Source organism: Hippopotamus amphibius, chromosome 3, assembly GCF_030028045.1.
Source record: "Hippopotamus amphibius kiboko isolate mHipAmp2 chromosome 3, mHipAmp2.hap2, whole genome shotgun sequence".
Classification (NCBI taxonomy): Eukaryota; Metazoa; Chordata; class Mammalia; order Artiodactyla; family Hippopotamidae; genus Hippopotamus; species Hippopotamus amphibius.
The window spans coordinates 110,579,607-110,607,183 of record NC_080188.1 but is presented as its reverse complement, the minus strand read 5'-3'; the positions used below and the strand labels follow the sequence as shown (position 1 = coordinate 110,607,183).

Here is a 27,577-nt window from a genome sequence, read left to right as displayed (position 1 = left end):
CAAGGGTACTTTCCTTTGCTATGCATGTATTCAATAAGCCTCCACCTGATATATGAACTTCTGTGGATATAGACACATTTCATTAGTACTTTGCAAGAATTTAAGATACTCCGAGTGTCAATGGGAGAGTAATAAGAAAGGTCTTAGAATCACCTATTAATATTTCAAAGAAAGGAGTTGTATGTTTCTGTAGGTAAGGCTTTCATAATTATAATATTCCACAGCTAGACATTTGATGATCTGAAAACAGTTTTTAGACAAATACATTAAATGCTAAATAACATTTCACTTTGTCATCAAATTTATTGTTGCTGCTGTATAATTCTGACATTAAAAGACACTGTTAAATCTGCAGGCTTTGCAGATTTCCTTATAACTTGTCTTACAAAGAATATGACCCTTTCACCATTGTTTAAAATAGTATCCCAAAGATAAAAATGATTTCAAGAGATATAATTACTAATGAGTGCATTTATACTATTGCTCTGTGTTTATGTTTCAATCTATTTGTTCCTATAAGAAAATTTTAACATTATGATAAAGCCAGAAAAATATTTACAAATGGTCTCTAGAAAGAATAAGTTGTCCTAATTGTCTTGACAGATATAAAATACAAGACAAAAGGGAAAATATTTGAAAATCACATATTTCAAGAAAGATATATATGTCTATATATATATATGTCTATATATATATATAAACAATACAAAGAACTCCCCAAAATCAACAGAAAGTAAATAAACAACCTAATTATCAAATGTATACAACTCTTAAACAGATACTGTACAAAGCCAGATAAACTGAAGTCAAATAATCACATAAAAGATGGTCACTATCATTAGCCATTACCAAAATGCAAATTAAAACAAAAATGAAATTATGCTACACATGTATATTTCAATGCTTAGAATTAACATAAACTAAAATAAATCACAAAATAACATAGTTCAAATTAGGTGCATAAATATCTAACCCTTGAATAGCTTTCAATGCTTGGGCATAATGTTTCTAAAATAAGTTTTTCTCTTTCTTTAATTATTAATATTTATAAAAATATAAATCTATTCCTGCTTCCTGTATTTAAATCTAATATTCTCCTCCCTGTATTTTGTGAGTGTGTGTCTATGAGTGTTTGTCTCTAGGGGGTGCTAGAGAAAATTTGTTCTATTTATAATCCATACACTGAAGAGAGCCAAAATTAACCTGAGGACATTCTTGGCTGGGAACTCAGTGCAGTAACTACTGGGAATTTTAGGTTGTAACACTTGAGGGCAGTTGATAGAAATGGGGAGTCCTGATTGGTCATATGGTAGGGCAGCTAGAAATATTTCCATCCTCTCTTCTAGCTTGGTGTGATCTTGTAACTAAAGTTGAGGTGAAGGGCTATTCCTAGAAACCTTGCATGGCATTTCCATTTTGTACATCTAAAAAGGAATATGTGAGTGCTCCCCTTTCCTCCATCCCCTTTCTGTAGTCTGGGAGCTGATGAGGACCACCTGGCTCACATGGATGTGGGGATGGAAGATTCATGTTGAAGATGACATAACTGTCCCCAACAGTCCTGGATTACTTACTACGGAATCTTTAATGAAAGAAAAATAAACTTCTCTTTAATTTAAGACATTTGTACATTTGCTTCTTTTTTAGAACACCCTTATTTTATAAAATTAATAGGTAATCAAGTTTCTGTTTTACGATGCTTGTATTTCTTAACAATCACAAAATACAATGAGAGAGGTAGAGAATTTAGAGAAGGACGGGTATAGCCAGATATGTTTTTCTTTGTTGTACCAGACTCCTTGAGTGGCAGGCAGGAAGGTTTAGTTTATTTCATTTAGAAAGTGACTTGCGGAAGCAGCTGATCCCAAGGATAAGAATATATCCTATTTAAAGAGCACTATTTGTTATGATGATGGAGATATTTTAGAGGTTGGTTAAATTTGTATCAAATAAAAGTGAATTACCTAACTGCCAAAAAAAGAGAAAACTTTCTCATTTTCTGTTTTTCAACTCAATCAATAAAGGTAAGCATTATACTTAACTTCAATAGAAACAGGGAAATGTGAATCATTTTTATCCAATATCGAATTTAGTTTTAAATATCTATTTATATTTAGCATCAACCAAAGAACACTCTTTCAGAACATTTAAAAAGGAATCCTTTGTTGTTGTTATTGTTTAATTTCAAACCTTGATTCATAGAGCCCTTTTACTTTTCTGACTCTCATTATTATATTATCAAATGACAAATTACAAAGTACTTTGTAATATAATGGGCCAGATACCAGACATTACCAAATTCTGCATCATCACTATCATAAACATGGTAAATGCTAACATTTATTAAGTGATTACTGTGTGTTAAGGACATATTTAAGTTGTTTGCATGTATTAAATATGAGGTTATCTCATAAAAATTAATTGTATATAACTAAGGAGTAAGATGAGTAAGATGGTAAATGGACTTTATTCAAAGGGTTTTGCATCCTACTAATACCAAATGGATACCTTGTTTGTTAAAATTAAGTTTTATGGTAAATGAATCTGAAAATACTAAAGAGGTATTGTTATGTTTTCATTTCAATATTTAAAACTTTTCATAAAGAAATTAGGCTTCTGAATTGGAGTCACCAATTTTAGATTTTTATTTCCTGTCTTCAGTTTGATTTCCTACACTTGTTCTCAGTCATACTAGGTACATTTTGATGATAGATGGTGTACATGTTTATCATAATTCTCACACCAAAGAAAGTCATAATTACAGTGGAAAGACCAAAAAAATAAACATGAATTACTTGGATTAAAAAAAAAGTGACTACATAAGCTGAGTTATTTAGTGATTTTCTTTCTGAGTGTATAAACAGAAGTATCTAAAGTTTACTGGAGGTCAGAAACCAACAGATATCTTGCAAGATTTGAGAAAAAAAATGTTTTGGTGAGATTGATTTCAGAAGATTAAATATAATTTGGGTAAGACTGGAATAACTTTAATATTTCTTACTTTACATTGATAATCCATTTAATATTCATAAAAGCTTGTTTCATTTGACAAATAAAAATTTGAGGATAAAAACATTTCAGAAATGTAGAACACCATATTTTTTATTGCACTTTCTGTTGTTCAACGTTCTCTGGCTATTTTTCATTCCTGAGTTTCATTATGCTTTTCAAATGTACTATCCTATTTGAACAGTAAAGAATAATTTAGAGAGAGGATCAAAAAATGAGAGAAGACCTTCCATAAAGAGAAGATACAATAAAATAGAATAAAGCCGATGGCAGGTTCTGAAGGCAATGGGTAACTCATCAAATGTAGGTTCATGATGCTTACTAGTCTAAAAGATTGATGAGTCACTCAACAAACAATTTTAATGTGTCCAACTACTTCACTCTTCTCTGAATTAAATAGGTAAATAAAGCATAGTTAAAGATGTTTGGATAAGGTAGTGAAAAAATAGGTAATGTTGTGTTGTCTTATACACATGAAATCATATCTTAGTAATGTTACCTATCAGCCACTAATTTCTGACCATTTTAAAGATTCAGTTAAAGCATTTTTACATTTCTTAAAATCACATTGTCCTTGAGAGAATTATACAATAATAGGGGAAGTTTAAACATCTTTTGTACATTAATATATAATTCAGAATATTGTAGATGGTAAAAGAAATTACTGTTTAACTTTCTTTTTCTTAGAGAATTCCTCAGGATGCCCAAGTTTTGATGGGTTGTAGCTTCTGCCCCATGTGTCTACATCTTTGTAGCTGAAATGTTGACCCTTATCCTCACTTAACACCCTTAGAATATGGATTAAAGTATGTATCTTCTTTGCAGTGATTTAGTCTCTGTGGACATTCAAATTAGTTAACACAGAAGATTAACTTTATGTACAATATACTGAAAACAATGAAGCAATTTGCTACTTCTGCAAGAGTGAGTGAAAAGAGTATAATTTCTAACACACTCCTCCACACATCCCACAGAAGGCATGCTTGAGCTACACCAGGAGGGAGGAGGAGTTTGATCTGACTTTTGGGTAGGAACCCTTGCTTACAACCTTGGGGACTATTGCAAAGAAGCAGTCAGGTTGACTCCTTTTAAATTATTCAAGAAGTTAGTAATCACTTTTGTGGAAAAAATATACTGTGTATTGCATTGAAAGATATATAGGATATCAAAAGAACCTTAAAATCTATTGATAGCAAAGAAAAAAGTACTTAACAAGGGTGGGCAAACTCAACCCAACACATGCACATGCATGAACTAACACACGTATACAAAACAGGAATGAATGAATTACATGGGGTTGGAAGAACAACAACAATTATTGAGGATGTGGGTAATTTAGGCAGATCTCAGAGATGAGTGTGGCTGATGTCTCTTTCATATGATGACTGTGTGAGTGGTGAACATTCTGCTTAGAATTGCCTGTTTGAACTAGATGTACTAATTCAAGATGTGCTAGATGTACCTGCCTCTTACCTCTTGTGCAGTCCTGGATAGCAAGAACAGCTTAAAGTTTCTTTTCTCCAAACTGAAAAATCTGAATAAAACTTATGACTGCTGTGTTTATAAACTGTGAAATACACAGTTTTAAAAATTAAATATCATTCCATAATATTCAATGGTCAGCTCATGAATTTTTTTTATTGTAAAATAGCTAAATATGCAGGATATCAAAGCTAAACAAGAAGTGGAGATGCAACTGGAAAGCCATCATTTTAAAAATTAACTATACTTGTCCCCAAAACTATTTTAGATGGCTTACAAAATATTTACAAGAGTAATGAAATTAATTTTGGATTGATAATATTGAAAAATAATTGAGAGGTGAGGAGGATAGCACAAGAGTTGAAAACATGAAATCATTGTCACAATTGAGCATAAATTCAGATTTTGCATTTTTGAGTGCTCAGATGAACAGAAAAATTACAATCACATCTTCAGAACCAAAGAAATAAGATAACAAATAGCAGAAAATAAGAGACTGAAGGGATTTTTTTTTCATACAGATAGATTTAATAATAAAGAAAAATATATTTCACTATACTTTTAGAGCACCTGGCACTATAGGTTTGTTTTTATAGGGAATGGAAAATAAGAAGGCATATCATCATGTTTATACACTAGAAAACAAGAACTATTGAAAATGAAATAATTGTATCTCTGATTGAATCATCCCCACAGATGAAATATGAAGAGATGGAAGCAGAAGACAACGTTTCCACAGTGATGCAATTTGTACCCCTGGGATTTTCTGACCTTCCAAACCACCAGGGGTTACTATTTGTAGTGTTCTGCCGCATTTACATCATCATCTTAACTGGAAATAGCCTCATAATAGTAATAACTAGGTTTGACCCTGCACTACAGAAACTCATGTATTTTTTCCTGGCAAATTTTTCCTCACTGGAAATCTGTTATGTGTCTGTCACTCTCCCTAGGATTCTGGTGAACCTTTGGACTCAGGACAGAAGCATTTCTGTGCTGAACTGTGCTGCCCAAATGTGCTTCTTCCTTATACTGGGAGCCACTGAATGTTTCCTCCTGGCTGTGATGGCCTATGACCGCTATGTGGACATTTGTAACCCTCTTCACTATCCCCTAGTCATGAACCAAAAGACCTGTATCCAGCTGGCTGTTGGGTCCTGGATCAGTGGAATCCCAGTGCAGATAGGGCAAACATGTCAGATTTTCTCTCTGCATTTCTGTAACTCTAACCAAATTAACCACTTCTTCTGTGACATACCCCCCATCCAGAAGCTGGCCTGTGGGGACACTTCTGTGCATAAGCTGTCATTCTATGGAGTAGCTTTGTTGTTCATTGCCAGACCTTTTATGTTGATACTTACCTCTTACAACAAGATCATTTGCAGTATCCTGAGGTTGCCAACAGCCAGAGGAAGAACCAAAGCCTTCTCCACATATTCCTCTCACCTGCTGGTTGTTATTTTATTCTTTGGATCTGTTACCATTACCTACTTAAGGCCCAAATCCAGTCATTCTGCAGGAACTGACAAACTGCTCTCTCTGTTCTACACCATAGTGACTCCGATGTTTAATCCCATGATATACAGGCTTCGGAACAAGGATGTGATTGCAGCACTGAGAAAAGTATTACTTAAAAATAGTACGATGCATTTATTTATAAGTATTTTCACTGGTTGCCACCGGGTTATCAGAGAAACTTTTTAAATCTCTTCATTCCCCTGTTAAGAAGTTAACCACTTCTAGTTTATACTGTATCTTTAGATACTTTTTAAATACTAACCAGCAATTTACCTTGATTACATAGATGTCAAAGTATCTTCTTTACTCTAGGCCTAAAGAATAATGCATAGAAGAGTAATGTGCATCACATATTTCATAAAAAAATTCCATCTGTTAATATTTTTGGTTTAAATATAGTAAAAAGGGATGGAATATGGGGATATTTGTATAAATACAGCTGATTCACTTTGTTGTACAGCAAAAACTGTCATAACAGTGTAAACTAGTTATATTCCAATAAAGAGCTAAAAATAAATAAATAAATAAATAAATAAATAAACTGAAAAATATGCAAGACTATTTACCTAAATAATCACTTATATCTTCACACTTATATTGGTTGGCCTTCTTAGATTCTATAGTGCAGAAACTGGGCTATGACAGTTAAATAATTAATGTGTGAAGGAGGGATTGAATGAGTAAAAGGATGAATGAATATTGCCTTACCCTACCCAGACCCCTGTCTAAATCTAGAGATTTCAGAGAACTAATAACATTGGGAGCATATTCATTTAACCTACTATACACTCATGTGGAATTACTCCAATCATAAGACCAAAAGACAAACTTCAATACACTGAGTTCTCTTCCTAAGTGCATGCTCTACCAGAATCTCCCTGTTTGTCTCAATCCTTTTACTTTGTGCATATTTCTATGTTCTACTTACCAATTTTGGATCCAAAGTAATTTACCTTGATTCATTTCATTTTTTCATCATTGCCTTCCAAATAGTTAATCCTATGCCAATTTATATATTAAAATAAAATGCCTATTAATCTTAAAACATACAAAAGTGTTACAAGCTATTTTTAGAATTATCCAGTTTGCACAATTGCATTACATTAGTGTGCCTTGCCTAATTGTCTATATCTTTAACCCTTTTTATATGGTTTGAAATATTTAAACCATTGAACTGATGTTATCAAGGAAAGTGAACATCTACCATTAGAATCATTAATGCTAATCTTCCCAATCCCATACTCAAATAAGCTACTCACGTTAAGATACTTTGTGCACCTGTCCCTGAGAAATTCTGCTGCAATTCTTTTGACAATTTTGCCATTCTGTAGCTTTAGTTATAATTGTACACACATATAATAAAATAATTCTAGCTCCTATTCTATAGGTAGTTACATTTTACTTTATCAACTCATTTATATCCTCTATCATCTAACATGAGGTAATACATTTGTTTATTTTATACATTTGTTTGTTTATATATATATACAGTATACATGTATATATCCCTTCTCATGTAATGTTTTATATATGAATTTTATACACAGTCTGTAATGGAGACCAGGATGACCATGATATACTCATGACAAAGATGCTGATTTTGATGGAGGCAGCAGCAGTGGTAGCTTTTGTTCCTGAAATTAAGTAAACTAGGTGTCACAAAATCATGGGAACTGTGCTGTCCCAGGAGTTCAGATCACCAATTTTTAGTTTCTCTTTACCAAACCTAGAGGAAGTCCTTTGGCTACTTTTTTCATTTCAATCTTTTAAAGAACAAAATTAAAATGAGTACATTGGAAAGACCCTTTGGCTCTATTCAGCAATTTATGAATGGGACGACATCCAGTCTAGCAGACAGGAGCTCTGCAGAGCTCTACAAGGCAAGAAATTTTATAGGCAGAAGGGAAAAGAAATAAGGAAGTTATATGGGGCAAAAAGCATATTGGTTATTGCAGTTACTTTCCTTAAAGGGAATGATAGGGGTTTAACAGGCATTTTACCTAACACTGATCAGGCATTTCCTGATTGACTTGCATAAGATTCCATTTTTGGAAGAACACAAAAATGTAATTATGTTAAGTTTCTGTTTGATGACGTGGGGATTAGCATAAAAAAATATTTTTAGGCCTGTTGTCTTGCCTTTAACAATTCACAGCACAGGGCTTCCCTGCTAATGCACTTGTTAAGAATCCAACTGCCAGTGCAGGGGACACGGGTTCAAGTCCTGGTCCGGGAAGATCCCACGTGCCACAGAGCCACTAAGCCCAGGCGCCACAACTACTGAGCCTGTGGGCTGCAATTACTGGAGCCCGCAAGCCTAGAGCCCATGCCGTGCAGCAAGAGGAGCCACTACAGTAAGTCCGCAACGAAGACCCAATGCAGCCAAAAATAAAAATAAATAAATAATAAAATAAATATAAAAAAAAAAAACTGCTGGTATTTAAAAACAATAACAACAACAACAACTCACAGTGACTAAGGTGGTAAGACTCCACTCCTCTTTAGTAACACTGAGGATTATTACAAGGCTCAGTTATCCACCTAGCATGGAAAGTCATTTGGAAAATCTTAAAGTACCAAAAATTGATGTGTTGGCTGTATTTAGGTATAATCCTCCATCAAATCACTACATCTGTTGTATTTTCTATTCAAATTCATGGAGATGATTATTGTATTGGTATTTTTGAGGAAAGAGGCTTTCCCCATATCAGTTACCTAGGGAAGAAAACCTATGTGTTTACGCACTGGAGTTATTTCCTTTTATTAATGTATTAGGTTGATTTTTTTTTTTTTGTCTTCCCTGGAATATACTTTATTTGGTGAGACATAAATTCCACTTTAATTTAATGCTGAAAATGTATTCTTTTTATTTTGGCTCTTTATTGGAATATAATTGCTTTACACTCTTGTACCAGTTTTTGAGGTACACCAAAGTCAATCAGCTTTATTTATACACATATCCCTATATTCCCTCCCTCCCATGACCCCCCCCTCCGCACCCTCCCCATCCCAGCCCTCTAAGGCATCTCCCATCATCGACTTGATCTCCCTTTGTTATACAGCAATTTCCCACTGGCTATCTATTTTACAGTTGGTAGTGTATATATGTCTATGCTACCCTGTCACTTCGTCCCATCTTCCCCTTCACCTCTCGCCCCCTCCAACCTTGTGTCCTACAGTCCATTCTCTGCATCTGCATCTTTATTCTTGTCTTCTAACTGGGTTCATCAGTGCCTTATTTTTTTTAAGATTCCATATTTATGAGTTAGCATACAATATTTGTTTTTCTTTTTCTGGCTTACTTCACTCTGTACGACAGACTCAAGGTCAATCCACCTCATTACATATAGCTCCATTTCATTCATTTTTATAGCTGAGTAATATTCCATTGTATATATATGCCACATCTTCTTTATCCATTCATTTGTTGATGGGCATTTCGGTTGCTTCCATGTCCTGGCTATTGTAAATAGTGCTGCAATAAATATTATGGTACATGTTTCTTTTTGAATTATGGTTTTCTCTGGGTATATGCCCAGTAGTGGGATTACTGGATCATGTGGCAGTTGTATTTTTAGTTTTTTAAGGAAACTCCAAACTGTTTTCTATAGTGACTGTACCAACTTACATTCCCACCAACAGTGCAGAAGAGTTCCCTTTTCTCCACATCCTCCCCAACATTTGTTGTTTCTAGATTTCTTGATGATGGCCAGTCTGACCGGTGTGTGGTGATACCTCATTGTAGCTTTACAGAGCTAAATCTTCATCAATATTCAAATAAAATGTTAAATTACTTTTTTATGATTTTAAATTCAGGACCAATTAATGGTTGTAGGTTTATGAGTTCCTTTATACTTTTACAAAATTTTTTGAGATCTTTACATTTTCTCTTTTTATTTCTCTACCCTGGGTCTTCCAAATCTGTTAATATACAATGAGGCAGCCTATGAATCACTTTTTGGAGATATAATTATTTATATCCTATCCATTTCCAAGTAGGATAATTAAGGTTAACTGGAAAGAAATTTATGACATAGTTTATAAAAAGAGACATGTGGGAATCCCCTTGCAGGCCAGTAGTTAGGACTCGGCACTTTCACTGCAGGGACTTAAGTTCAATGCATGGTCTAGGAACTAAGATCCTACAAGCTGCACAGCACAACCAAAAAAATAAATAAATAAATAAAGTCATGTGACTTTATATATACTTAGTTGACTAGCCCATGCTTGCTACCTAGGACTCCATTTATTTCTTGGAGTAAAGCGCAAGAGATTATTCTCATGTATCTTTCTTGTTTGGATTTTTCAACTATACCAGTTTTCTGAATAGTAGCATTTACTGATCTCTGCCCACCAAATATATGGGGGATCCAATATATAACTTGGTGAAATATTTTGCTGAAGAACTAGATTCTCTGTTATGCTAAAATAGTGGCTTCAATATATATATACATATATCATTACAAATATATATTTAATAAGAAAGGAAACATGCACATTTCTGTCTGGATTCATTTTGGATGAGCGTTGTTATACGTTGAAGATTGCTTCTTCACAAGGGCCATTTATACACTGTTTCCTTAGCAATAGTAATACTTTAGACATAATGTCCCTTTTAAAAATACTGGTGAAAACTAAGCAGTATTACACATAAGAATGTAGTAACAATTATAATTTACAAAAGTGTCTTTCATCGAAGAAATTTTATGACATGTGAAGAATATGTGTCCTTAAAGGATATACAAAATATTTTAGCATGGTGACTTGAAGCCTTAAAATAATCTGTGTTCTGTATTCTCTAAACTATGAGGGTGAGTCAAAAATTATTTGCACTCTGGCTGTAGAATTTAGGGAAGTTTTCATACAACTGAAGTGCAGATAATTGTTGACTCACCATCTTACAATTCACAACACCCTCTATATTCTGATTGTCTCAATATATCACTCTCTTCCAAGAGTGTAGTAAATTTTAGTAATAAAATGTAAAGTTGTGATAAGTCAATTCACATTTCTTTTTAGTCTCCTTACTCTCTGGCTCCTTGGAAGGGGGCCACATTAATGGAGTTACCAAGGAAAGCTCATTCTTAAGAGGTTAAAAAGTATTTAGACTAAAACATGAAAATAATCAGTTTTAGATGCACAATTTTATATATATATAATTTACATAACTTTATATAGATACATAATTTAGTGTTATTTTAACATTATAGTAAATTTGCTTTTAGTGAGAAGACTTATTGTACAACCATACCACTCAAATGTTTAGACTAGTTGAAAAAATTTTCCTGTTCACATTGAATGGCTTTTTTTGGTAGTGTAAAGAAGTAGTTGAATATTTGTACATATGCATATATTTTGTTCAAACATCATGCAACATTGTCTATGTGTCCCTCTCTACAATCTGTATTGTCCAAAAGAATGACAATACCTGTGACAAAAAAGTGACTCTGGGGAGCAAAAAGACCTCCTATTGTATCTAACTGAAATGATTTCTAAACATGCAGGCTGACCTTGGAAGTGGAGTTGTCATGGGAGATTGGTTGGTAAATGAGATTGAAATGTACTCTCTTGACTGGATCATGGAAATGGCCGTGTATAACATCATAATGATACTTTTGTTAATTGACAGTATTTTAAAATGTATTTTTTTATATTTTAAAATGTATTTTTAACTTCATATAGTAAATTTTAAACTTACATGCAAATGAAAATGCACTTTTTTGTTATAAATCCTATAAGAACTTTGCCAAAGCCAAAGAGCTGTAAAACCAAAAACACAATCAAGATACAGAACAAGTCCAAACTCATTCTGCTCACCACACAACAGGCCAATAAATTGGGAGATGAGCTTTGGGATAAGGAATAGTGACTTTATTCAGAAAGCCAGCAGACCAAGAAGATGATGGACTAGTAATGTCCTAGAAAACCATCTTACCCAAGTCAGAATTCAGGCTTGTTTTATATTGAAAGGGGACAGGGGGTGGGGAGTGTGGGTGGTTGGTTGTTGCCAAATTCTTGGTGTTCTTGCAGTTGTCCACATAGGTCATGTCATGATGTTTCTGTGAACCTCCAGCAAGACAAATGTTATTCTCTGTTCTGCAACTTTTTATCTCTGCAACTTTTGATTTTTAATGGGAAGATAGTATACTCTTAAAAGTCAGAGCCTTGAAGATGGGCTGTCATATTTTAGGCTATAGACAACATTGTTAACTTGAAGTAAAAGCAAAAAAATACAAAGCTTAAAGTAAAAGATCTAATAGAGATTCAGGTTCATTCTTCCCTATTACAATTCCCCAATGTCCATGTCCATTCCATAGTCTTGTGGGGAAGAAGGAGTGATGACTGTTCTGGCTACTCCTTGCTGAACAGGCGCAATGCAGGGGTGATCATGGGATGGAATTTATCAGTCTTGGACAAGGAACATTCCTTAGAATCTTTAGTCAGTAGTACAATCCTCTTTTCTTCTTTATCTGCAACTACTTGAACTTGATGAAACCTCTTAGCACTTTGTTGAACTTGGGGTTTGGTTCCAGTTCCCAATACATATCTATTAATTTTACCTTTCCGACTGTGCCATGATTACGCCATATTCTTGTGCTCTTTATTTGGATAAGTAAACAAATAGGTTGATCCTTTTAAGCTACAATGAAATTATAATCTCAATATTTATCATTTTTAAAGATAAGCATTCACAAAGCCATCACTCCCCAGGCCTCTCAGAAGTTGGATCATTTTCCGATGACAGTGATGCTGCTTTAATCTTTGTGTGATGAATCCACGGCTTTACCCCAGGTAACTTGACAAAGGACTGTGTGGTAAGTAAAACCATATGTGGTCCTGTCTACCTAGCAGTCAGCTGATGTTCAGGCCCTTGTTCTCTCCAGGTTTTAAGGAAGACTTGGTCTAGGGGTTGGAAAGGGTGTAAGGCTACTTCAGTTGGATAGGCAGACCTGTTGGAGGCAAACTCATGAACAGAGGTTAGTATAGTGCCCAAAGTTTTAGTGTAATTGGAAACAGCTAGGTCTTTCAGAGGATTTATAGAGTCTCCTGCCCAGGCAAACACCTGCAGTGGCCTACCATACAATATTTCAAAGGGTCTTAATTTAAGGCTCCTTTTGAGAGCCACTCTGATCCTTAGCAGGGCAATTGGCAAGGGCTTATCCCAAGTTAAATTAGTGTCTTGACATAATTTAGCAATACTCCTTTTTATTATATGATTCATTTTCTCCATTTTTCCTGTTGATTGTGTTCTCCCAGATGAACGTAGTTTCCAAGTAATTTGATTGGCTTTAGACACTTGTTGGGTCATGCTAGAGACAAAAGCAGGCCTGTTATCACTTTGAAGGTCATTAGGCAGTCCAAATCAGGGAATAATCTCCATAAGGAGAGCTTTAATCACTTTGAAGGCTTTTTCTGTCTGGGTAGGATATGCCTCCACTCATCCTGAAGAAGTGTCAGATACTTGCAGGTATTTGAAATTTCCTGCAGCTCAAGGCATTTGAGTCCAATCTTCAGTGGGGCAGGTTCCTCTTTGTTTGCCCCACCTGAGGAGGTTTGACAGTTGTCTTTAAGTTATTTTTAACACAGATAATGCAATTCAGAGTGACTCACTGGATGGTTTTTTGAAAGAGAGGCCCCATTATATACTTGTGAATCCATCACAAGGTGACATCTCTCCCATAACAGGTATGACCATGAATGTGTTGCAGCACAGTGTCCAAAAGTGCCTCAGGGGTCAAAACAATTGTTCACTGCATTTCCAGCCAGGTGAGGTGTGATCAAGAGTGAATCCCCACTCTTCCTCTGTCTCCTTGTCCTTTTCTGGATACACCAGCTGGTATTTTGACAAGTCAGCAGCATCAGGAGAAGTGACCCTATCATGGTTTGATATTCCCCTTCCTTAGCTGCTTTCTTTGCAGCTTGGTCAGCTATCTGGTTGCCTTTTATTACATGTGTGTTGCCCTTTTGGTAGCCTGGGCCATGCATTATGGCCACTTGTAAGGGTGTGTGGATGACGTCTAATAATGACAGGATTTCAGATGCATGTTTCATGTCTTTATTGTTTGAAGTGAGGTGTCCCATTTCTTTCCAGATTGCCCTGTGAGTGCACACCATGGATAATGCATATTGAGAGTCTGTGTATTTCTTTTTGTTGTTGTTGGAGTATAGTTTCTTTACAATGTTGTGTTAGTTTCTGCTATACAGAAAAATGAATCAGCTATATGTATACATATATCCCCTCTTCTTTGGATTTCCTTCACATTTAGGTCACCACAGAGATTTGAGAGTCTATGTATATATTTAGCCACTTCCCTTCAGTGAGTATTAGGGCTCTTGTCAGAGCAATGACTTCTGCCTTCCAAGCTGAGCTTCCTGGGGACAGGGCTTTTGCTTCAAGGATCTTTTTAAGGGTTACCACTGTGTACCCAGCACATCGCCTACCTGGGTCCATGGTGCTGTTTCCATCACTGAACAGTTCTATATCTGGCTCATCTGAGGGTTGGTCTGTTAACTCCGATCTGTTACAGTACACTAGCTCAATTACCTGTAAGCAGTCATGCTCTGCTGGTGGTACAGTATCCACCAGGGGCAATGTGGCTGGATTTAGGCTGAATTCTTACACTGGGATTGTCTAAGAGAATGGCTTGTTACTTTCCCATTCTCCCAGAAGTCAGTCTTTGTGTTCCAATACAGAAAAGCCATGGTGAGGCACATACACAGTGGTGAGTTGTCCCAGCTTCCTGAAGTATGTCACATGTAGCTGCTACAGCTCGAAGGCAAGGAGGCCATCCCCTAACAAACTGTCCTAGTTGTTTTGAAAAATCAGCAACTGGTCAAGGGATACTCCCCAGAGTGTGAATTAACAACCCAAGACTTATTCTTGGGTTATCTCTCACAACATATGATTTGAAAGCTTTCTTTAAGACTGGTAGTCCCAAAGCCAGGTCTGAGACTAATTTGTTTTTAATTTTTCAAAGGCTCTTTGTACTCTTTGGTCTAAGTAAGGGGTGAAGGGCATATCATTTTAAAGCCTCATAGAGAGGACTTACCATAGCCCATAGTTTGGCATCCAAATTTGTCAGAACCCTGGTCATTCCCAGAAACTCCCTCAGTTGTCTCCAGGTCTTAGATATTCCCAAGCCTGCAATTGCCTGTTTACTATTGAGGTAGGAGATAGATGGGCTCCAGGCTAGGCATTTACAACTGGTCTCCTGTTTACATCTCATGAGGCAGAGAAAAAGATGAGCTCCAGGCCAGACATTCATTACCGGCTCCCTGTTTACATTTCCTGAGACAAGACTACATATTTATGACTGGACTCCTGTCTCTACTTTGATATCTGCACTTCGATTTAAGAAAGAGCAACAGGAATAGGGTAAATAACCAAACATTGGACACTGTTATGGCAGGGACAGGGAGGGACTAAACCCTGTTAAGAGATCAAGAGGCTATGCACTCCCCATCCTTGGAACAAGGGAGACATTACCCATGCACAGAAAGGCTCCTTGGAGGTCAAAAAGAAGGGGGGACCAGCCCATAATATGTTATGTTAAGCCTTTCCCATAGGCCTCTGGGATGAAATCCATCTTGGAAAAAAGTTGCACATGCATGATAGGGAGAGTCTTAGGGCAGGTCAGTTATGGGAAAAGAAACCAGATAATTGGCCAAAGGTAAACAAAGAGCCAGAAGAACTGTTCTATATAAATGACCTAATTGCCTCTTTACTTTGCTCCTCCTTATTAAAGGGGGGCACCCACACCCTTTCTCTCCAGGTGTGCATCTCTACTTTACTTCTGTCTTAACTAAACAAACTGTTTCTCTGTGTGCTCTCCCACGTGTCGTTATGCTATGTCTCTAATAATAAACTTTGTACATGCTTTTACAGTTTTAGCCTCAGTGAGAAATGCATTTTTCACTGGGGGCAAGATCCAGGGAAGAATAGCTTCTAGCCGCTCACCCTTGCTGGTCTGGCAGCGAGGACTTCTGGCTTTCATCCAGGCTACCCAGGTTCAGTTCCTGGGCAGGGAATTAAGACCCTGTCTCTCACCACCACTGCTCACTGCTGCCTCACTGAGATCACTATCAGGCAAAAGATCTCACTGTCCTTGGGAAAGGACAAAGCCTAGATATGTGACTCATTGCTTACATATCTGGGCCTTTTTCTGGGAACCCTTATATCCCCAATCAGCCAAATAGTTCAGGGTCCTGATGGTATTTTGTAGACACTTATCACATGTAAGGCATGCTATGAGCAAGTTGTCCACATATTGGAGTAAGAGTCCTTCACCCAATATTAAGTTTCCAAGGTCTTTAGCCAACATTTCATCAAATGAGATAGGAGAATTCTTAAATCCTTGAGGCAAGACTGTCCAACTATACTGCTGGTTTACCTGTGTTTCTGGATCCCACCATTCAAAAGCAAACAACTGCTGTGATTCTCCTGCAATAGAAATACAGGAAAAAAATTGTTCAAGTCCAAAGCTGAGAACCAGCTGTATTCTTTCGGAATAGTTGTGAACCGAGTGTACGGTTTAGGTACCATCAGGTGTAAATCTTGGACTACTTCAGTAATAGCCCTCAAGTCTTGGACAAAGTAATACACTGCTAAGTTTGTCTTTTGACAAGGAGAATGGGGTCTTTTATGGGAACTGCAAGGTATAATCAGTACCATTTTTAAAAACTTTTCAAGAATCTGCTGAATTCCATTTAGATTAGGTATCCCAGCATCCCTTTTTAATGGGACTTGTATTGGCCATGTATTTTTGGCCTTCCCTGGGGTGCTGTCAGCCCACATATCTGGCCTTATTTTTTTACAGACCTCAGGGCAGAGGGTGTGGGAGGAAGAGATCTGTCTCCTTTTCCAGGGTTTCCATGAGCACCATCTGTAAGCTTAAGGCATACACTGGTGCGACACTGATGTCAAGTTGTTTAACTTACAGAGGGGATCTCAGCCCAAAAGAGAGATTGGACACTCTGAAATATATATGAAACTGTGTTTCAGGGTGAGGTCCCCTAGTTGGCATTCTAGGGGTTGTAAGAAAGAATGATTTTGCACTTCCCAGAAACTCCTGTGAACAGAAAGGGTTGAAATGTTTTCTGTGCCACCTTGGTTTTTACCACAGAGCATGTTGTAATTGTACCTATTAGAAAGTGCAGTGGAGTCTAACACAACATTGTAAAGCAACCACAGTCCAATAAAAAAACAAACAAACAAACAAAAAAAAAACTCCATCAACTTGTCAAAGTTATGCAGGGCTTCTGTGGGGAAATTGGAATTGGCCACCTCAATACCCCATGAGCACCAGGGCCTCTTCTGTCATCATCAGAGTGTTCCTCTCTTTCTACCCTATGAGAGGCTCTCATCTTTCTTTCTTTTTTTTTTTAATCTACAGATTGAGCTATTATTTTTTTTTTATTTTTTAAGCTCTTTATTGGAATATAATTGCTTTACACTGTTATGACAGTTTTTTTCTGTACACCAAAGTGAATCAGCTGTATTTATACATATATGCCCATATGCCCTCCCTCCCGCGACTCCCTCCCACTCTCCCTATCCCAGTTCTCGAAGTCATCACCCATCATTGAGTTGATCTCCTTATGTTATATGGCAACTTTCCATTAGCTTTTTTACATCTGGTAGTTCATATATGTCAGTGCTACTCTCTCACTTTGTCCCAGCTTCCCCTTCACCGCTCTGCCCACTCTGTGTCCTCAAGTTCATTCTCTACATCTCCATTCTGTCTTTCATTTCTTGTTTTCCTTCTTATTTTTTAGCCTAGGACAATCTCTTTTCCAATGCCCTCCCTCCTTACAGTAAGTGTACAGTTCCCACCCCAGTGGTGAAATCCAATGCTACCGCCAGAAAAGTTTCTCCTTTTTGCATCTTCTTTCTTCTGCTGTGGTTCTCTCTTGTTGAACACTTTAAAGGCAACACCTACCAAGGCACCATCTAACTTTTGTAAGTTTCTTCTTATATCTGGGGTGCCTTGCCCAGTGAAGGTCATATTTACCATTCTTATATTCTCAGGGGACTCAGGGTCTGCATCCATGTAATGCCTATAAGCTCAATAAATTGTTTCTAGAAATTCTAATGAACCCTCATAGGGTTTTTAGTGTATCTCCTGAAATTTGTTTAAGCCCTTTGGCCTAAGTACACCTTTTGAAAGACCTGCTAAGATACACTTTCCATAATGCTGTAGGAATGACATGCCTCCATTATTAGGATCCCAGTTAGGCTCAAAAGTAGCAACTTATCTTAGCATGTCATATTCCAAAAAGAAGAGTTTCGGCCTCTTACAAGATATTTGCTAGCTCATGCAAACTACATTTTCACCTTGCTTTGACAGTTTCTCCAGGACTGATTCATGGTTAAATTATCATTAGCCTTTGCTGGTTTGACACTTGTTCTAGAACATGAGTTCAACATTAATTCAGTTGTATTTTAACTGGTCTGCCATAAAAGTAATCCAGCCAATTGGGGTATTGATACCAAGGATGAGAAGTACAGAATCATGACTTTTTGTTTGATGATGGTTTAGTGGAACCTGAGAATCAGATTTTCATGTGCAGAGAGAAGAGTGATAACTTACTGAAGTATCAAAAATGTTCTCTTAAAAGAAAATTTAAAAATCTGAAAAACATATATAGAGGGTGAGAAACAGAATACTGTCTAGCCTAATTAGAGATCCCAAGTATCCCAAAGATCTCTAGAAATGCTGACAGATTAGAAAATTCTTCAGGACTGATTTAGAGACTTACAAACTAGACAACAATAGTTTTCTCTGGTGCCATCTAGTGTCTTAGGATGTAAAAGCTAGGTTCTAAGGCAAATGGGAAACACTTTAAAATTTTTGTGGAAGTATAGTTGATTTACAATATCATGTTAGTTTCAGGTGTACAGCACAGTGATTCAGATATATACATATATATGTTCAGATTTTCAGATTCTTTTCCCTTATAGGTAACTACAAAACATTGAGTAGCTTCCCTGTGCCTATACAATAGGTCCTTGTTGGTTATCTATTTTAAATATTATACTGTGCATATGTTAATCCCAGCCTCCTAATAGTTCTTTCATTTGCAAGTAGTCCCAATGGTTAAGACCATTTTCTGGGAAAGTCTGATTTCTTAAAGCTGGGCATTGTAGGTATTTGAGTGAAAGCAGCATATATGTTCCTAATGACCTATACCACATCCTGTTGCAAGCCTCAAACAAAAGATACTTAACACAAACCCTCTTGACCTTGTCACTTTCCATCCCATTCCTTGTTTTTAAATATTCAACATGTCATTAAATCCATTCAATAAGTTGCTATTCTAGGTGTATTTTTCAATTTCATTTGATTCTTTTCTAATGATCCAATTCTTTGCTGAGTGTCTCCACACTTTTTTCATTTTCAATTTTTTATTACAATTTTCTTTAAGATATTATTAGAGTTATTTTCAAGTCTTTGCTTACCAACTCCAATTTGTGGTTCAACGTGCATTTGCTTTTAGCATTTTTCTCCTTGTTTATTGGTCATAAAGTCTTTCCTGTTATCATACTTAGTAATTTGTTTATTACACACCATAAGTGGCTATAAAGATTTTCCAGACTCTTTGTCCCACCAAAGAGGCTTCCATCATTTGACTGATAAGTTCCATCCAGTCAGAAACTGGTCCTTATGGCTTTGGCAGGATGCATTGTATCTCCTGTCCACCCCTATTACTAGGGCTCGGCAATCCAGAGCTTTCACATAAGAACTTGTCTACTCTTGTGTTTCAGAGGTTTCTGGCTTCTTCTTAATCTCCCACCCCAAGGAACTTAAAATTTGACAAATGTTGTGAGAGGAAGATCACTGTATTTGAGGCCACACAAATCTTCAGTTTTGGTACTCTAATACTATACGCTTACCAAAAGTTCTGCAAGTTTTTCTGAGAGCAGCAGAAATATCATTTTTTTGTGAAACCGTCATACAAAATGCATGTAAGATTAATCAAATTCATGATGAGAACCTGTATTTACTAACTAGGATAGTTTTGCTTCCCTTTGATGCTCTCAGGCATAAGATGCTTACTTAAAACTCCTTCCATCTTCTCAGAAAGCACCTGCTGACAAGTTTTACAGAAGCCTCCACTGGGCTCAACCTTCAATGCCACAAAAGATTAAACTGATGATATCAAGTTTTTGGAACTTCCATGTGATTTCTGAAACAATGTAAATAATGATAAGTACATTTTAAAATATCTGAACTGTTTACAAAGAACCTCCACAATAATGGGGTCTTTTGTAGGATTCCAACCTACAATATTACTGAGAGTAAAAATTGCCTGTGCAAACCAACACTAACAGAGTAGTTAAGTTTAAAAATAATAACTCATGATGGCAATCACCTGCTAATTATTCCCTGGGGTCCCTTGGAAATTAGCATGTTTGGAATCCTTCAATTATTAAGTCCCTAATGCCATGAGAATGTATGTAAAAGTCCTTGTTTCTATCAGTGAAATGATTCATCTAGGTAATAGGAAACTAGCTCCTTCCTTGGTAAGTAGCTTCTGTGGTTACCAGACTGGCTTTATGGGTGCAAAAATAGGTTTTGTGGATCTGAGAGCAGGAACCACTGATAAGTGTCTAAATACTTAAGAAAACACACTTATCAGTTAGCATTGCACCCACAAAGAAATCTGTGTCACTCATTCTCATACAGCTTCTACAGGGATCTTGCTTGTTTAAATGCGCTTTTTTAACAGATAAAAAAAACTGAAACATAGCTGGCTACCTGATAGTTTCAAATCTTCTGTTGTAACATTGTTTTGTTATACATTTGGGTAGAATTTAGTGAATCATAGTATTCTGTTTAGATCTTTTTGTTCATTACCATTTAAGGCAAGAATCCAAGATTCACTATTCACTATCTTCTCCTACTTTTACCTTCATGCTTTTCTCACTCACATTTCTCTCCACGGAATTGTTAGACTATCAGATGGGATGCTCACTCTGAGTTCCCTGGAGTAATGCTCTGTGTTTTCAGTAAATGAGTCATTTTGTCCTTTCTCAGCAACTCTGCTCCTCAGCCTGTCTCAGGGTGGCCACACCATTAATGCTCTAACCACCTTCATGGTTGCCCTTGTGAGCTTTGACTTTGGACACACCTGAATTTGAATTACACCTGTCAACTACTGGTTGAATGATTTGAAATATCTAAGCTTCAATGTTGTTGTGCAAAATAAAGAATTAATAATGAGAATCTAGCTTATAGAAAGCCAATCTATATTAAAGAGTTGGAGTCAGGAGCTTGGATTCCAATTCTGTTTTCATTGCATCTTAGCTCTCAAACTCTCTGTGCTTTAGTTTCTTCATCTTTAAAAAAAATGATGATAGTGATGGTTACTACATCACAATTTTGTTAGTTTTTAATGAAAATTAAGTGAAAAGAAGCAGGAAATCCCCAGAAGTCAGGTAGGTGCTGGGAGCTCTGGGGGTGGGGGAGTGGGGTGAGTTGCAAAAGAAAAAAAAAATAAATATGAAGTGCTTAGAATATTGTATTTCACATCATAATCATTATGTAAATAATAAGCATCGTCAATGAAACCTTGCACATAATGCGAGTCATAAACTAAGAATAAGAGAGAGCAGTGGAGCAATTGAAACTAGTCTCTACTGTTTACCTGCTATGCATCAATCTGTCTAAAGTGTGACAACAAAAAAGGATAGATAGGTAAATAGACAGTCATTATTATAATATAGATTAAATATATATTTATATATGCTACATATATACACATGTTATAATACTGATATAGTATATATAGTACAATCCAGTATGTATATATATTATAATACAGATTCAGATAATATATATGGATTAAAATATATATATATACACATACATATTAAACTGTGCAAGGTCACAGAGCCAACATGTGGCCCATGTGAGATTCTAACCAAATTCTTATTAACCCTAAAGTCAGGGCTTTTCTTTTCTAAATACACTGATTACTTTAAAAACAGATGAAATAAGAATAAATTAACTACTATCCTGAGGTAGTTCTGCATCTTATTCTGAGACAATTACATAAGACAGCACACTAACCCTTCTTATTCTCTTAGACTTTTCTGTACCCATGTTATAGTGTGGTTTTAATAATTAGACAATATTACAAAAAAAAACCTTCTTCGCCTTGCCACTGTCATAATGATTTTTACATAAATGAGAGAATGACCTCAAACCATTTTGCGCCGGCCACTGTGGCAACACTAACATAGCTCATTGGACGTTTAGCTTGTTTTATATATTTCCAAGACCATTCTTCAAGGCTAAGGTAAAATTTCTTGTAGTTCAAAGTCAGGTTCAAATTCATCCTACTTTCAGGACAATTCCGATATCCCAGAAGCAGGAATTTTGACAGAATTCTTAGACCTGACACCCTGAATTATACTAGCATAAAGGTCAATGGCAACTATTTGTGTTTCCTCATACATCAGTGAGGGGGCTAGAGAGAGTCATTTTCTAAAACGTAGAAGGTAATTTATGACTAGTTTTTGCCCACTTTACCCAGCCAACTAATATTCATTAAGCGCTTACTAGAAGCCAAGAATTTTAATAAAAGCCAAAAGGAAAAAGTTAATTATTTTAGTAATATCAACTTAGTATCTTGAGGGGATTTATGCGATTGCCCTAAACTCTTTCCTGTCAAAAACAAACTCACAGCTGGTGTTTACTGACATTTATTTTCACTTCATTACTATCCTTTTCACTTTACATTTAAAAAAAAATAACTATAGTAAGTTTCATTACATCATTCCAACCGCTTTGTCAAGAGTACAACACACTACTATCAGTTAAATTCTGGACAAAAGGAGCATATTGTTCTATAATTATCATCACAAGCTGTACTCTTTAAGTCAACATATTTTTAATAATTATATATATGTTTTTTCTTCATATCATCATTGTATTCATTAGTACATTACTTCCTTTAATCCTTTGTACCAGCTATTTTGCTATATTTGGGATACAAAAAGGTAAGAAAAATCAGACATGATCCATGCATGTCTGTCCAGTGGAAGAACTAGTCATTAATCAAACGAATAAAACCACCAACTGTGAGACATAGCTACTAAATTCTGATATATATTTCTCAGAGTTTATATTTGAAAGGAAGTTTGGTCTGGGATTCTTTCTTTGACTGCTTGCTTGCTTGTTGAAATAAGAAAATAACCTTATAATTATGTCTAATTTTTTTTCTTTCCATCAATATAACATTTTAGGATGTTAGAATTCTCATAAAAAGGAAACAACACAGAACATGGAGTTTATAGATGGAAACTATACCTTGGTGACTGAGTTTATCCTGTTAGGGTTTCCAACTCGCCCTGAACTGCAGGTTGTCCTGTTTCCTCTGTTTCTGACTTTGTACTGTATGATTTTAATGGGGAACATTGGCCTGATGGTGTTAATCAGGGTTGATCCGCATCTTCAAACCCCCATGTACTTTTTCCTTAGTAACCTATCCTTTGCAGACCTTTGTTATTCTTCCGTCATTGTTCCCAAAATGCTGATCAATTTCCTCTCTGAGAACAAATCAATTTCCTATCAAGGTTGTGCGCTGCAGTTTTATCTTTTCTGTGCCTTTGCAGATACCGAATCCTTTATGTTGGCGGCCATGGCGTATGATCGCTATGTCGCCATCTGTAACCCTTTACTGTACACGATTGTGATGTCTCGGGGCACCTGTGTATGGTTGATTGTCTTGTCATACTTTGGAGGTAACATGAGCTCCCTGGTTCACACATCCTTTGCATTTATTCTGAAATACTGTGATAAAAATATCATTAATCATGTTTTCTGTGACCTCCCTCCCCTGCTTAAGTTATCCTGCACAGACACGTCAATTAATGAGTGGCTTCTCTCCACCTATGGCAGCTCAGTGGAAATTATCTGTTTCATCATCATCTTCATCTCCTATTTTTTCATTCTTCTCTCAGTCGTAAAGATCCGCTCTTCCAGCGGCAGAAAGAAAACCTTCTCTACGTGTGCCTCTCACCTGACTTCCGTGGCCATCTACCAGGGGACACTTCTCTTCATTTACTCATGACCCAGCTACCTGTATCCTCCCAACACTGATAAAATCATCTCAGTATTCTACACCATTATCATCCCAGTGCTGAATCCCTTGATTTATAGTTTGAGAAACAAAAATGTAGAAGACGCTGCTAAAAAACTCTTAAGATCAAAGATAAATTCCTCTTGAGATAGAAAGTTCCAAGATTCATCTAAATTCCCCATTACAAACTCTAGCTAGGAACCTGCAACAACCTCATCAGCCTGTACACAACTTCTTACACAGGGAATTTATGAAGCCCTTGTTTTTCACACAGACAAGAGCATTTCATAGCCCCAAGATATAAGAAAACAAAAGTTTCAAAGTTGCTACAAAATAATAGTTGGACCACTGTCCAACCATTAGGAGCTTAGAGTTAATGATAGAATGGGTTGCCTTAGGTTCTCTTAAGGGATATAGTATATACCTCAGAGACGTGGGCGGGGGGCGGGGGGGATGCAGAATATCTCATTTACAAGGCTGCATTTACAAAATTACTGGATTAGGGAGGAAGCCAGATTCTTTGATTCATATGCCAGCTCTTGTCCAGCTACTTCAGTTGCACTTTGAACAAGTTAATTTTTCTCTGCTTCAGTTAACTTATCTGTAAAATGGGAAGAATTATGTAGGTACTATAGTACCTACATAATTGATTGTTTCATATTTAACTGACTAAATGCTGAGAATAGTGCCTGAACTATTTTAAACAGTTGATAGATCTTAAATACGTATATTTATTTATTTAATTAATTAAAATACATATAGTGCACTAACATGGTGAGGGGCAGGGATGTTATGAAAGCCATAATACAAAATCAAATGCATTTTCTTAAGTGTAGCTTAATAACATGTCGAGAACCTTCTATATCCAATCTACTCCAAAGTAATTTGGAAACTTTTTCTAAGTAGCAACTTGAAGAATACAGGTTAATTGCAAGGCAAAGTATTTGTTTTCCTTCCTATCTTTTATTTTTTATGCATCAAAGTATTACTGAAAGTGTGGAACCTCCTTCTCTGGTACCTCAGGAGCAAAATCAGCTACCTAACATATAACCTGTGTCTTAATGGGCAGATCGACTGACATGACATTGAAGAGCACCACACAGAGAACATACACTTGAAGACTGAACTTAGAGGACATATTTAATTGCAAAATATATTTCCATAACGGTTGTTTTTCCTGTTTATTATTATCATCTTTATTATTTATTATATTATCATTTAATTGTCATTTATATATCTTTTTTGGTGAGGTATCTTTTCAAATTTTCCCCTTTTTATTGTGTTTTTATTATTTGTGGGAATTATTTGTATATTATTTGTACAAATTCTTTGTCACATATGTGGTTTGCAAATTTTTTTCAGTTTATCTAACATCTATCTATATTATATAATAGTACATAATAGTAATAATGATTTCATAAACATTATGTAATAGTAATAATAAATGGTTAGTGAAAAACTTTTCTTTCTAATTATACTCTTTTCATATTGCTTCAGTTATCTTTTGCTATATAAACTCTATCCCCAAATGACACTGTTTAAATAATGACTACTGGGCTTTATTCTATTATCCCTCATGTCGACTGAGGTCAGACAGTATTCAACGAGATGGTGGGTTATGCTGTATGGTCTGTATAATGGTACCAGGATAAGAACAGCTAGAAAGGTTGACTGAACTGGTTCCATTTTTCTCTCCGTGCAGTCTCATAGCCTGTCACAAGCTTTATCCAGAAGATAAGTTGGAATTCTTACCTTCCAGTTCACAGCATTCAGAAGCTGTTTTTGTGAAGGCTATACTCATTGTTGACATGCAATATTTCTACCAATTTCTTTAGTTATAACAGTTAAAGAACAGCAAAAATTCAAAGGGAAAATAAATAGGCAGTATCCATGGAAAATATGTTTAAAAAAAAGCACTGCCATCTTGAATCTGCTCAAAATATCATCAGCCTGGTATAAACTCTAAATTACATATTCCAGATTTTTTTATGAATAGCTTTTAACATTTTAAGAAAATTTGTGAATTTGTGTGTGTGATCTTCTATTTTTTGCTGTGCATGTACTTAGCAAATCCACTGAATGAGCAGTACTTGAGCAGCACAGATACAGAAAGGAAAGTGACAGACAGCAGTTCATTGTGAAAGCAGGGTTAGCTCTGGGACCTTTGGAAGTAGTCGAATCAAAGCAGATACTACCACGACTCAAGAAGCATGGAAAATTTATTGCTATCACTTGGCAAGGATATAGAAAGAATATGAAAGTGAAACTCACTACTTCTCAATTTTGCAGAGAACTAATATGGATAATAGCAAGTGAAAATTATTTTTAGGAAAAAAAAACAGAACTCTCATTTTTTAGAAAAAAGAAGTATCCATGCCAAAAATTTTAAATGAAACAACCTTGCATATATTAGCTATATGACTGGGAAAAAAGAAATCCTCCTGTTCTGTTCTTTTTCCATTACCCTCTATTTCCAGTAGCCTTAAATAAATCTTTAGCAACAATTTGCAATTCCTTGTACGAGGGACCTCAGGGAATACCAAAAATAGAAACTGATAGTCTCAAAGCCTTAAATGTATTAGAGAGATTCCTTTATGAATAAAATAAACATAATTCAAGAAAGAGTGTGCTAAGTATAGGGAATGTGGTAGAGTCATAAGTCAGTGAAATGCCCCTGGATAACATGTGGCTGGAAGATGGGAATAAGACAATGTTTCGTGATGAGAGTGGCCTTGAAACAAGAATGATTATAGCATCATTATCCATCATACCAAAAAAGCAGAAACAACCCAATGTTCATCAAACTGATGAACAGATCAACAAAATATATCCATAAATGAAATATTTTTCAGCTATAGAATAACAAAATCGACACATGCGACAACATGGATGAACCTTGAAAACATTATGCTGAGTGAAAGAATGATGACACACACAGATACACCTGCTGTACAGTTTTGCTTATATGAGACGTCTGGAATAGGCAGCACATGCAATCAGAATGTAGACAAGTGGTCACCAGGGGCTGTGGGAGGGGAGAAACAGGAGCAATCAATAATAGGTATGGGTCCCTTATTGGAGTGATGAAAAATGTTCCAGATTTAGAGAGTCATGATGGCTCTACAACCTTGAAAATATACTAAAAAAAAAAAAAAAAAAAAAAAAGTGTACATGTTCAAATGGTGAATTTCAGTGTGTGTGTATATATATGTTTAATTTTCAAAAAAATAACACCATTGAAAGTCAATAATAATCATAAATATGGTTTTGATAAAGGAAGATGTTTCAAAAACACAAGAAACAAAATGAACAGTAGGAAACAGTTGGAAATGATTAAATAGGGTTCTATTTGAGTTTCAGAAGGTGGTATTTGAGTTTCAGAAGGTGGTAACTGTGAATCATCATAAAAATAAGTTTTTATCTTCTCCTTAACATAGATCATATTAGTTACAACAGTGAACCATGAAAGCTCAGGGCTTTG

General features: G+C 35.8%; 2 protein-coding genes across 2 annotated transcripts; both read left to right on the top strand.

Moving 5' to 3' along the window:
• Nucleotides 1-5,187: 5,187 nt before the first annotated feature.
• On the top strand, nucleotides 5,188-6,195 carry LOC130848645 (olfactory receptor 10AG1-like). The gene has a single exon (XM_057727074.1). The coding sequence runs from the start codon at nucleotides 5,188-5,190 to the stop codon at nucleotides 6,193-6,195; it is 1,008 nt and encodes a 335-aa protein (XP_057583057.1).
• A 17,103-nt stretch (nucleotides 6,196-23,298) lies between these two features.
• LOC130847895 (olfactory receptor 5I1-like) lies at nucleotides 23,299-24,243 on the top strand. The gene is given in 1 exon segment (XM_057725604.1): nucleotides 23,299-24,243. A coding segment is annotated over 1 exon segment (945 nt).
• Nucleotides 24,244-27,577: the final 3,334 nt, after the last annotated feature.